The sequence below is a fragment of the Fringilla coelebs genome, assembly GCF_963513975.1.
Source record: "Fringilla coelebs genome assembly, chromosome: 22".
Classification (NCBI taxonomy): domain Eukaryota; kingdom Metazoa; phylum Chordata; class Aves; order Passeriformes; family Fringillidae; genus Fringilla; species Fringilla coelebs.
The window spans coordinates 2735505-2748777 of record NC_140048.1 but is presented as its reverse complement, the minus strand read 5'-3'; the positions used below and the strand labels follow the sequence as shown (position 1 = coordinate 2748777).

General features: G+C 54.4%; 1 protein-coding gene across 1 annotated transcript in view; it reads right to left on the bottom strand.

Annotated features, from left to right (window-relative positions):
• The window catches only part of LOC311162042 (ephrin type-B receptor 2), a gene marked incomplete at both ends in the record, with an annotated part of 276894 nt that overhangs the window by 210099 nt on the left and 53522 nt on the right, over positions 1–13273 (bottom strand). The window contains one exon of the mRNA XM_084220153.1: positions 11936–12050. Coding sequence (XP_084076279.1) covers positions 11936–12050 — 115 coding nt within the window. Of the gene's footprint in view, positions 12051–13273 lie in introns of the transcript that reaches the window.

Below are 13273 nucleotides of genomic sequence, written 5' to 3'. Positions count from 1 at the left end.
TTTTGTGGGGTCTTTTAGCAGGAGCAAGAGCCTCTTGCCCCAGCTCAGTTTTTCTCCATAAGAGCTTTGTTATTTTGTCTTTTATTAAACCTTTTTCTGTTTCCAGCACTACCTCAGAAGCCATCCTGCTAGCGTTATGCCATTTGGGGTGGCTGGGCTGTCTCGGGTGTGATGGGCTCTCTGAGAGCTCATGAGCCCTGGCTTGAGGAGAAACCCATCACACCCCCTTCCAGCCCTACCCCAAGCCTCTGTCAGGAGCACAGAAAGCAGCTGGGATCCTCCTGCAGGTCGTGGCAGCTGGGGGGTCCTGCCCTCCCCACGGTGTGTCCTGGCCACCAGCCATGTGTCCTGGGCCCTCGAGCTGTGCTCAGGGGTGACCAGGCTCCTTGCTGTGGCCAGATATGTGGTGGAAGCTCCAGGAGTAGAGTGCAGGCATGTGCCAGTGAAAAACCCGGGGGCCCCAGCACAGTGCTGCCTCCCTGGGACTGCAGGCTGCTGTCAGCCAGGAGCCATCTCCTAGGATCCCAGAGCTTTCCATCCAAAACTCACTTGGGCACCAAGGGCACTGCCAGGCAGCTCCCCCCAGCTCTGTGGTGCCAGTGGGTCAGTGGCAGGGAAGACACGTTCTCCCCAGAGCAGATCAGTCCTACATCAGGAAGACAGTGAGGCAGGAACTTTGCCAGTCAGGGAAAGTTCCTGCCTGTCCGGAGCTGTGCAGGAGCAGGGAGACACCATCAGGGGAGAAGAGCAAAGGAAGGACTGGCAGGGGCAGCCACCGAGGCTGGGGCTCATCAGGGATTGCCACGAGGCTGTGGCATCCCTCACCCTCCTCCCAGGGCCACACAGGATGCTAAAATGTTCAGGGGTAGTGGTCGAAAAGGTGATTGAACCCTCCAGACTCCGGGCCTCCCACTGCTCTGGGGTGTTGGGAGCATCTCACACTGTGACCTGGGGTGCACAGGGAGAGAGCTGGAGCTGAGAACCAACAACCCCAGGTGCAGCAAGGGCTCACTGGAGGGCACACCCAGCCTCTTGGAGTGACCAGCCCAGGGCGTGCCTGCCTTGGCCCCATAAGGTGTGGGCTTGCATCCCCAGCTCTGACCCAAGGGAAGATACTGAAACCACAACAGGCAAAAGAAGGATTCGGGGCAAACAAACAAAACTACCAGCAATATCCTGCATGGCCTCTCCCAATGGAGCCTTCCCTACCTCCTCTTCCCACTGAGTGTAAACTCATGATGTGTCTGTTCTCGTGTCCTACACTCGAGCTTGCAAAGCCCACACAAACACACAGGCACAGGTGATAGTGGAACCCTGGATAATGTTAAAGATAGAATCTGAAAATGTTAGGCTTTGTGTTTTCCCAGATCAACTGCACCTGTGTAAGCAGTATGATAAATGATATAATTGTTAGATGTGATGATTGTTTAGTAATTAAATATAATTATTATATAACCATAAGAAGAATCATGAGAAACTATGCTGGAAATTTAAGGGGGGCTTTGCTTAGCTGAAATCTATGTATAGAATAGCACAATATAAGTTTAATAATTAACATGAAAGTTATATAACGATAGAATATAAAACATGTTCATATAGACTGTATGGTCGGAGTCAGATTTGGGTTTGTACCCCTGACACCCAGAGCTCTTCAATAAAAGCACCTGCATAGAATCATTCTCATGATTGTGTGTTCCTGAATGCTAACACAGGGAGAGAGAAGCCACAGCAAGATCTGTGGGCAGTCGGCACAGGTGCCTCCCATGGACACTGAACATCCTTTAAAAACTGTGAATGTCACCCCAGCTGTGATCCTGACCCCTGAAAACCTGTCCTAGGTGCCAGCCCTGTGTACCAGTGCACTCTTTCCACTGCTCTTGAATTCCACAGTGTCCCCCAAGCCCCCAACACCCCTTGCAAAGCTCTGGGATGTAGAGAGGCTTGAACAGTAAATGTGGATATAGACATGGTAGTGGATGTGAGTACAGACATGGTGGTGGAGCTGGAAAATTGAAACAAATGATGCAGGACTAGAGAGCAGCAGCTGGCATGGAGCCTCTTGCCTTCCAAGGCTCTTTCATCAGGCCAGGGGAGAACTGGGCCTGGTGCTGCTCATCCTTGAGTTGCTGCTTCTCACCCCAACAGCTTGATCCTCAACACAGGCCCTCCCCATAAAATCACAGAACCAAAGAGAAGTTTGGGTTGGAAAATGCCTTAAAGCTCATTCCATTTCCACTCCCTGCCATGGCAAGGACACCTCCCACTGCCCCAGGTTGCTCCCAGCCTGGTCCAGCCTGGCCTTGGACACTTCCAAGGACAGGGCAGCCACAGCTTCTCTTGGCACCCTATGCCAGGGGCTCCCCACCCTCACAGGGAAGAATTTTTTTTCCAATATGCCATCTAAACCTCTTTCAGTCTGAAGTTTTTCCCCTTTGTCCTGTCAATCTCTTCCCATGAAAAAAGTTAAAATCCCTCATTTTTTTAAGCCGCCTTTAGGTACTGGAAGGCCACAATGAGATGTCCCAGTTACAGGCTGTGAGAATAAAGGTTTTTTCAGACTGCACTGGAGCTCTGGAACAGAGCAGGATCCAGCTGTGGAGTCTCAGCAAGGGCAGAGTGGGCAGGGAGGGCTCAGTCCCTGTTCCAAAGCCATCGTGTCAGAGGAAATGAGGGTGTGTAAAGGCTGAGGATGAGATTTTGTCAGTGGTGGGGAGAGGATCAGACTGAAGGCACAGCCTTGCAGCAGCAGGGAGCTGGCAGCTGTCAGCTCTGAAGGGCTCATCAAAGCTCCCCGAGCTCCCAAAGCACACCCCGAGCATTGCTCAGCCCAGCCACGTCTGTCTGTCCATCCTGTCCTCCCAGAGGTGGGCGTCTCTGACAGGCTCTCTGCAGAGAGAAAACAAAACCCAGCTCCCCCCAGCCCAGGCCCCTCCTGAATACATGTGCAGGGAATTTCAAATGTGCTGCAACTCTGCTTTTGCCAGGAAGGAGCTGTGTGCTGCCATCCTCCTGCAGGCAGTGTATTGTCCCTGTCACAGCTGTCCTCCTTGGGCACAGGACACTCTCAGGGAGGTGAAACAGGACTCACAGGATCTGAGACTGGGAGAGATCCTGCCATGGCAGGGACACCTGCCCCTGTCCCAGGCTGCTCCCAGCCCCATCCAGCCTGGCCTTGGACACTGCCAGGGATGGGGCAGCCACAGCTGCTCTGGGCCACCCGTGCCAGGGCCTGCCCACCTTCAGAGGGGAGAATTTATTCCCAGTATCTAGTCCTAATATCCTAATATCTATCAGAATATCTAACATCCTGATTCCTAATATCTGGAATGGGCATGTTGCCTAACCCTGCCTTCTTTCATTTTAAAACCATTCCCCCTTTTCCTGTCCCTAGATGAGTGCCATGGAATCCCTGAGCCCCCCAGATGTTTTCCCACCCTGCCCACTGCCCTCAGTGGGCTGTGAGGAAGCTGAAGGAGAGGAGGCAGAAGGCTTTCAGGGAGCAGCTGAACACAGGCTCAGGAGAGCAGGGCCAAGGGAAGGTACAGAAACCAGAGCAGGGGGGCTACAAGAAGTCTCGTGGTTGCTTTCTTCCAGTTCAGCCCTCCAGGCTCCGAGCACAGCAAGGCTTTGCCCGCAGGGAGCTGCCCCAGGGCCCTGCTCAGCGCCTTCTCTCAGCCATGTGCACACCCCAGCTGAGCCCCACGGCTGTCACTGTCCCCGGGCAAACCCACAGCCAGCCCCTGCTGCTGCTGCCTGTGCCACACCCAGGGCAGGGGGGACAGGCACGGCTGGGGTCAGGATGCTGCCTCTGCTGAAGGGCCAAGCCCTTGTTGCTGAAAAAGGTGGGAGGTGGGGAAATGTCTCAGAAAGCTGTGTGATGACATTTAGGTACTTCATGTGCAGCATTTGTCGATGAGTTCTGCTGCTTAGAGAGGTTTCGCTGCCTGGAAATTTCTGCCCTGCGTCATGTTTATGGTGTCACTGTCACTTGTCACAGGTCAGGCTGTCCTGCAGCACTGTGTGTCCCATCCAGAGGGGCTGGCTGGCATGGCTGGAGTCCTGCCAGCCTCTCCTGATCATATACTCTTCTGCTGCCCCTCCACTGCCAGCCCCAGCCCCCGGGGCTCTCTGAGCAGGCAATCCCAGCCCACTGCAAGCACAGGTGAGTGTTGGTCACTGTCAGACAGTGCAGGCAAAGGAGCTGAGGCATGGAGGGCAAGAGCTCAGTTTCTAGCTCAGAAAGGAGCAGGACTCAGAAAGCACCAGGAAATAGAGGCAGGAACAGCACTGAGGAGATTCACAGCTCCCCTCATGCTGGATGTCCCTTTCCTGGCAAAGCCTGAGAGGGGCTGTGCTGGGAATGACAAACCACGTCTGTGCCTGTTCCCTGAAGTACCAGAGCACTGATAAATGAAAGGGCCTTGAAAAGCAAGGATTCAGGGAGGAAGGTCAGGTATTGATAAGAGCAAGGGCTGGGTTTTTTTTGCTTGGTGAGACCATGCACGGAAATGTGCCCATGGGCAGAGAAGGGGCCGCACACCAGCAGGTCCCATCCCGTTTTCATCTCTCTGAGCAGAGATGCCAAAGATTTCACTAGAGCTTGTCTTTCCTTTGCAAAGCCTGTGCTCAATAAACTTTTACCTCTGCTTATGAAAAGCCCTTTTCCACACCAGGCACAGCTTGCCCTGGGCTCTTATTTCATCTACTGCCCCACTCAGGCCTACCTTGACTTCCCTGTGCTCCTTGTCTCCCTTTCCTCCTCCTCCTGCCTCAGCCACATCCTACTTCACCTGAATCTGTCCTATCCACCTTCCTTTTCCCACCACCCATCCCTCCATCTCTCCTGAAGAACTCCACTCCCTGGGCAAGGTGCTTCCATGCCATGCTTCCACCTCTCAGTGACAGAACTGCAGCAATGGAGCTGCTGGTGGACTTGTGTCTCCTCTGAAGTACTGGGAGTGAAGGAGGCTGCTGCTCTGCCCCTGAGACCCTGCAGAGCCCAGGGATCTCCAGGTCCCCAGCAGTGGGGGCCTCTCCCCACACCCCAGCAGTGTCACATCAAAGAGCCTTTTTGTTTAGGCCCTGTTTGAAGTTTGCTGCTAATTTTTGGTATGCACAGAGTGTGTTTGGCTGCTGCTTGTTCCTAGAATAAATGCTCACTGCATTGCTCTTAAATGATTGGAGACCTCCAATTTTAATCTTTTATTCATAATCTTCTTTCAGCTCAGATACAGAAAAAACATGTAAATTCAAAACCTGCAAGAATTGAAAATTTTATAGGTGCTGCTGACCCTTCACTGGCAGCTCTGAATGTGAGAGAAATAAAGGAATTGTAATGAGGAACCTCATGTTTGATAACAGGTTTAGAGGAGCCAGGCATTATGGGGTTTCACATGTTCCTGCTGTGTGTCCATGAGAGATGTCATCAGTCCTGCTGGGCAGGGGCTGTAATCCTGCTGCTCCAGCCTCTCTGCCACCTCCTGCCTCTCCCTCTCATCACCTCTGCTCCGTGAGCTCACCTGGGGATCACCTGGTGACTTTGGGACATCCCTACCTGTGTTGCCTCACCTGCTGGTCCTCAGGCTCCTGTCCCATTGGTCACCAAAGCCCATCCACCCAACCTGCCTTGGTCCTGCCCTGTTCCCTCAGCTCCTGTCCAGGCACAGAGGCCACTGCTCCCCATGGCCTGCTCCACATCCCTCACCTCTCCTTCTTAGAATCATGGAATGACAGGATCATGGAACACTCTCAGTTGGGAGGGACCCACGGGGATCACCCAGCTCAGCTCCTGCCCTGCCCAGGACACCCCAACAATCCCAGCCCGTGCCTGAGAGCGCTGTCCCAATGCTCCTGCAGCTCTGGCAGCCTCGGGGCTGTGCCCATTCCCTGGGGAGCCTGGGCAGTGCCAGCACCCTCTGGGGGAAGAGCCTTGCCCTGATAGCCAGCCTAAACCTCCCCAAGCACATCTTCTGCCATTCCTTTGGGTCCTTGGTTCACCCACCCTCTGCACCTTCTGTGCTTGGGAAGGAATATTACCTGAATATTACCTGAATATTACCTGAATATTACCTGAATATTACCTGAATATTACCTGTTGTTATCTGCTCAGTGCCACCCCCTGCCCCCTCCCTGCAAGGACCACTTTTCAGGACAGCGTTGTGAGAGGAGGTTTAGAAGGCAGGGAGGAAATGAGAGACATGATGAGTAATAAGAAATCTTTAAGAGTAAATGCCTCTGGGGTCAGTGAGTGCTGGGAACAATTTCACCTTCTTTCAGCATTAGCAAAATGAAAAAACTTGTCATGGCTGGGATTCAAGATCAACAAGTTCCAAAGCCTTTACCCTTTCCACAAGTTTCCCATGTGGTGTGCAACCCCTTTGTCCTTTCAACTCAATAAACAAATTCTTGCTTTTGTTTTTTCTTCCTGAAATTAGCAGGATGGTGTGTAGGGAAATACTTCCAGCTCTGCATCCAGAAACTTTTCTGGCACTTGCAGATGATCTGCAATTCTATTCTGGAAAGACCATCATACGCAATTCTATTCTGGAAAGACCATCATAAGCAGGAGATGTGCACTGGGCTTTCCCAAAACACAGTTGCCAGGAGTTTTCACCCAGCAGAGTTAAGAGGCTTTGTTGTTTGACTGGATAGTGGGGATTTTTGACAGCCTGTTCAGAAGAGATTGCTGTATGAGGGCCCACCAACCTGCTGAGGGTGCAGAGATGAGGATCCTGCTCACAGGCACAGCAAAGCCAGGCCGTGGGGCTGGGACAGGGGTCCCTGAGGAGCTGGGCTGTTTGCTGCCCCTGGCACTCCCTGAGGAGTGGGTGCTTCAGGGGCATCCCAGGGAGGGTGGGGCTGCCTGGATGTGCATCCTGTGCCTGCAGGTTCAGTCAGGCTCCTTAGCCCAGGGTTACACCCACAGGGGAGAGGCAGCCCCCCTCGCAGGGGAGGATGAAGGGCCATTGCCTTCCTCCTTTTTCCTGTCACAGCAGGTGACTGCTCTGAGATGTGAGACCTACCCTCCTGATGTGAGACCTGCCTCTCTGCTCTGAGGCCTGCCCAGATTCCAGGCCTGCAGCAGAAGTCAGGGTGGTTGCAGTCCCTGCTCATCTCTCCCCAAGCCTGGCTGGCTTGAGGTGGGGAGACATTGGGCTGGTGGCAGAGCAGGCACTTCTGTCATCCTGGGATGAGCTATGATGGAATCTCAAGCCTGTGGTGCTTTTCAAGATATGACCTATGGGACACTTCAAAACCCATGCAGAACTTGACCCATAATCCTTCCAAGAGTTAAGGCAGCAGCTGGGGCTGATATTTCTATCTTACATCAAATTATCCTGAGTAATTTATTTGGACACGATGCTAAATGACTGTGCTAAAAGCAAGGAGAGGAGGTGGTTTGGGAATACAGCCTTCTTGGCAGACTAGGCTGGTGTGTGATGAGACAGGAATCGTAGCAGGGAATCCGAAGCCGAGTTCACCATCTGTTCCCTCCAGCCCGGGCACGCCCCCGACCCTTGCAAACCTGCGCAGGGCTGGCACCGCCCGGAGAGCCGAGCCGGGCTGGCAGTGCTCGGCAGGTCCAGACTGCCACCTCCAGGCACACCGAGTCACAGAGCCCCGCTCCTGGTGACACAGACAAACCCGCCCGGCAGCTGCCGAGGAAATGCTCCCGACAGCAGCTACGGAAGCCTGAGGTAATGCTGGTGAGAGTAAAAAGAAAAGCTGTTTTACCAGGGAAAGACCAGCTCCCAGTGGTGCAAGATGGGATGAAATCCTTTTGGGGCACATTTAAGTAGGTGTGAAAATCCTGAGGTCTCTTTCGGTACAGGAAGGGGTTTATTTGCTGGTGTATATGAACCAGTGTCCATCACCTCTCCTTGGATGGAAGACTTTGCCTCTTGACCAGCCCTCTCCCCAGGATCCTCTTCCCAAGGGGTTTCCTGCTGAGCCAGTTTCTCTCAGCCATCAGGATCCCTGGTGCAGCCCTGGCCCCAGCCTGGCCAGATGGAAGTGCAGGAGGTCTGAAAACATGGCTCTGTGTCCTGGAGAAGTGTCTCCAGTGATGGACCTTTGCCAGGATGGCAATTTCCTAGCAATTTCTTTAAAAATGACACAACTGTGCCTCATCTTCCTGAGGCTGTGAGCAGGGTGATGCCCGGGGCATGATGCTCACAGGCTTTGACAAAGTGATGCTGTAGTGGCCAGGCCCCTCCCCACACAAAGCCAGGCACAGCAGCCTGGCTGAGTGCCCCTGACCCTGCCCAGGGAAGGAGCCAGGCACCAGCATCATCCACCCTTCCAAATGTTTGGTCTAAGAAATGTAAGAAAATCTTGCACGTTTTGCTCCGTGTGGACACTGACTTTATTAATAAGTGAAATACAGCAGTGAAATTTGTGTCCTCGGTGAACAGTACCAGGTTCCAGCATGCCCAGGCTGTCCCACTGTGCACAGTGGCAGCCCTGGACCACGAGCAAGGGATGATGTAGTTGCTGCCCCTGTGTGCATGGTGTGATGAGGCTCTGAGCAGAACCTGCACAGGGGTGTGCACTGCACAGGCACCTGGAGGGGTGGGATGAGGTGACCTTCAGAGATTGCATCTAACCATATTTATCACAGAATGGTTTGGGTTGGAAGGGACTTGAAAGCCCACCTTGTTCCCCACCCCCTGCCATGGGCAGACACACCTTCTGTAATCCCAGGCTGCTCCAAGCCCTGTCCAGCCTGGCCTCAGACACTTCCAGGGATCCAGGGGCAGCCACAGCTGCTCTGGGCACAGGAGAAGGATCTGGGAGAGAGTCAGGGTTATAGTGATGGGAAATGTCAATACAGGAATGGGGCAGGTGAAGGGGAATGCAGAGCACAGGGCTTGTAGCTCTACCCTGAGCACAGGAGAGGTGAGCAGGAGCAGCTCGTCCCGCCTGGAGCCCGCGCTCCTGTAACGGCGCAGCAGAGAGCAGGGAGGGGCTGTGAGGAAGGAAGCTCTGGGTGGGCTGGCAGGATAACCTGGCAGGCTGGGCTGGCCTTTCCTCCTGTCTGGGATGGGGAGCAGGGCTGGGGCCAGTGAACAGTCATCTCTGTCCTTGAAGTGTGGCAAAGGCTGGGAGCACATGAGCAGGCAGTGACAGCTTTAGAGCCAACCCCACCCTGTGCTGCAGGGCCCGTTTGCTTTTATAGGTTATTTCCTGAAAATGGTGCTTTCTTTGTCCTGCAACTCATTTGCTGGTAAATCCTTCTCTGAAGCGTAGCTGGAACACAGCTAAACACCTTCAGGAAGAGTTTTACAAGCAGACCTACAATATCCTTCAGCTCAAACTTCAGGAGATGAGGGCTGAGGTTTTACTGGTTTGGTTTTTTGGTGTTAATTTTTGTTCTTTCTAAAAAAAACCATAAATCTCCATCTCCAGAAGAAGGTAAGGCTGAGTCCAGGAAAACCTGAGAGGAGCCTTTGCACACGAGATATCTTGTTCTTGCATCATGTCCTGCCTGAGATGCTCCTACACAGCAATGACTTGGTGGTTTGGGGGTGTCCTTCCCAGCCCACAGCATCCCTCCCTGGGAGCCTACAAACATCCTCTAGGCTCTTCCCTGACCCTGTGGGCCCATCCCATGGATACTCCTGCTTTGCAGGGAAGCATCCTTCACTTGTGGGAGGCCTTCTGGAGGTGGTGACTAGCTAAGAATCTCAGTGCTGCTCCCCCTGAAGGAGCTGGGGTGTCCCCTATCCTCACTGTAAGTGGTGACAGCTCTGTGCAGCCCAGTGACAGTAACAGGCAAGGAGATGGATCACAGAAAGAGGGATTTTTATTGTCCGGGGGAAGCACACACTCTGAACATAAAAGGCAAACCCTGCCCCACCATCCCCACAGCCAGGAGCAGCCCAGTGAACCCACACTGCAGGATCTGACTCATGAACCACCTGGAAAGGGGCCTCTGGCAGCTCCCAGCCTCAGATCCTGCAGCCCACCTGACTGGGCGTGCCCAGCAAATCCCAAGGACACAGGTGTGGCACTGCTCTGACCTCTGCTCTCAGCACCGTGTCCGTGACAGAGTCCCAAGTGTTGGGAAGAGAGGACAGGGCCAGCACCAGCCCCCTGTGCTGCAGGGCTTGGATGAGCTTCATCACATGCTGGCTGTGGGGAGGGAGTGTGCCAGGGCTGAGTGCAGGACGCAGGGTGCAATACAAATGAAACAACACATTGCATCTGTCCCCCTTGCACAAAGCTTCCATAGGAAGAAGTAAAGTACCCGCCATAGTCAGAGAATCCATCAGCACACAAGTGCTCTGCATGGAAAGCCAAGCCAGCCCTGGACAGGCTGGTTTAGCCAGGATTATTGCAGCTGAGAAATGGCTTTATCCCACCCCCCACCCCCCCTGTGCCCCAGCAGGCCTGGCAGGAACAGCCCTCAGGCCGCATGCCACCAGCACCTGCACTGGAGTGACGCTGGGTTTGCTGTGCCGTGGGAAGGACAGGGTGCTACGGGTCAGGCTGGACCCTGCAGGGAGTGGGGCTCCTCTCCAGTCTCTCTCCCCTCCTGTCACCCCCCAGCCCAGCCATGCTCCCAGCAGGTGTTTTTTTGCAGTGAGTTCAGCCCCACAACTGGGGCTTCTGTGCTTTGAGACCATTTTGTGTACCTAACATCCTACTTCAGTAAAACAGCTCCCAAACCCATAGAAAATTGTATTTACACCAAAAGGAAACTCCCAGCCCACAGCCTGCCCCACTTCCCAGTTCATCTGCCCCTCTGCACCCAGCTCAGCCTCCTGGACCAGGTCCACATATCTTTGGAAGCCCCTGCTCGGCACCAGCCAAGCTCACCCAGAGAGATGCTCTTGTGGAGGACAGACCACTCTCCCAGACACTGGGGTCACCAGCCATGAGATCCCGTGTGCCCAGAGCCTGTCCTCAGCCCCAGGATGCTGTGACTGCAGCTGGAAACACTGCCAGGACCCCTCCTCTGCAGGTGATCCAGCAGCCCTGGCACTGGCAGCCAGGTGATGGCACAGCTCCTGGGTTTCTCTAGGACAGTGTAAGAACAAAGAGGAGTTGTTTCTCTGTCCCTCTGTCATGTGACATGGGAGCACACTCTCCCATTCCTCTCTGTTCTGGGGGAGGCCAGGACAATTCTGCTGGCAGAGAAACCTGAACTTGTGGTCCTAGAAAATATGCCTGGGCTGCCTGGAGGGCTGTGCCGGATCCGTGGATAGTGCTGGTGGCTTAAAGACATGGAGAGTGTCCTGCAGCACTCCAGGGCTTCTTGAGTCTCCAGGCAGAAGGCCCTGGACAACTCTCCTCCCAGCTGGAAGTATGGCCTGAAGGCAGAGCCAGTTGCTCCTGGCACTGCCGCCTTGTATTCTGTCCCGTGGCCTCCTGCTCTTGGTAGAGGCGCACCATGAAGTCACCTTCAGGCTGGTGCAGTGCAGGAGGCCCAGGCTGGAGTGTGCTGGGAGGTACAGGGAGCAGGGCTGTCTCTGCTGTGGGCACTATGTGGAGCCCTGCTCAGTTCAGAGATCCCAGGAGCTCCCCAGCTGCCTGATCCAAAGGAGCTGTGTGCCACGGCGAGCCCAGCCCACTGCTCCTGGTTATTGCTGATGTGTCTGATACCCCTCCACCTGCAGGAGCAGCTGGACCATCCCACTGGGTGAAGGGGTTGTCTCCTGTCCTGCATAGTTGTGGGGAGACCCCCAGTCCCACAGGGAAATAGCAGAGTCATGGTGTGTCTGCTTGGAAGGCTGCTCCCCCCTTCACCTGGGGGAAGGAAGCAGCAGGACCCCCAAGGTATCTGGAATACCATGTTTCCACCAATGCTGAAATCACAGAGATGCTGGCAGGGCTCCAGCTCCTGGTGCCCCTGCTCCTGCTCACCACCCTGCAGCCCCTTTGCCAGAGTAAGTGTTAAGGAATGCCTGATGCAGCTCTGCAGAGCTTTTGGTCAGAGATGCCTCCTGGGGCCATTTGTGTTCAGCAGCTGGGATCTCATGGCCTGGATGCTGCTCAGGATCTTCTTCTGGTGGCCCATCATGGTGATGCCCAGACTCCGAACATCCCTGGAGAACAAAGACACCGTCAGAGACACCTGTGCCAGGCCCCAGGGAGACAACTGCACCCACGGGCCAGCCCGGGAGCCTGTGCCTGGCTCTGCTCCACTTGCATATCAGCACAAGGCTGGTCCTGCCCAGGGTCCACAGACATCCTCCCAGGGACAGACAGACTGCCATTCTCTTGGACACGTCCTCCTGACAAGGCCACTGTGACAGCCCTGTGGGGAGCAGGAGCAGGATCACTCCTGACAGGCTCGTAGGTGACAAGATCAATGCTGTGAAATTGGATTCAGTTTTAGTGAGATGCCCTCAGATAACCCAGTCAGAAGGATGGATGATGAGCCTTCCCCATTCGAAAGATTCTCAGATGTGCATGAGAAACAAGGATCACTAGCAGCTCAATCCCAGAGCAAAGACCCCATGTACAGCCCTGCTCAATGCACATGAGAACTCTCTGTGTCTCTCTGCCTTCCCTTTCACTGCCACAGGAACCACCGTCCGGCAGCTCCATGCCTTTGGACAGGGACAAGGCTCCTTAGAGGCTGAACAGGCTGTCACTCCTGGTAACAGCAAGGGATGAGAGAGGTAAGCAGGTGTAAGGGCTGGAGCTGGCATAGTTGCCTTCTTTTCTGGTACTGTTTGGATGCTCTGCCTCGGAAACTCCCTAGACAGGTGGGAGATCAAGTTCCTTACAGCAGGAGGGTGATGAGACAGATCTTCTCCAAGTCTGTTTACTTAACCCACCCTTGGTAACGTGTTCATGACCTTTCAGTGATGTCTCCCTCCTGGCTGCACTGAGCAGGGAGCCAGTCCTGTGCACAGGGGTCTGACAAAGCTCCAAGGTAATGCCCAGCTAAGATTGTTTCCCAGTGATCCTAGAGAGGCTGTGCAGAATAGCACAGCCACACTCTAGTCCAGAGGTGCCTTTTGCAGGGAAGCACAAGGAGAAAGCAACCTCCTGCCTGATCCTGCTCTGACCAGGAGGCTGGGTTAGCACCTTGCAACCTGACTTACCTCCTATGGGCCTATGGTGACATTGGAGAGCCACCACAGAGCACTGGAGGTGACCTGGAGTTCACAGCCTCTCAGTACAACTCGCACACCTTCCCTCAAAGCTCAGCACAGCCTTGGACAATGTCCCAGTATCACTGTGGGCCTGGAGATACCTCTCCAGCACCAGGGACCAACCAGGCCGAGCCAGCAGAGGCAGGAGGTCACTGTTTGGGGCT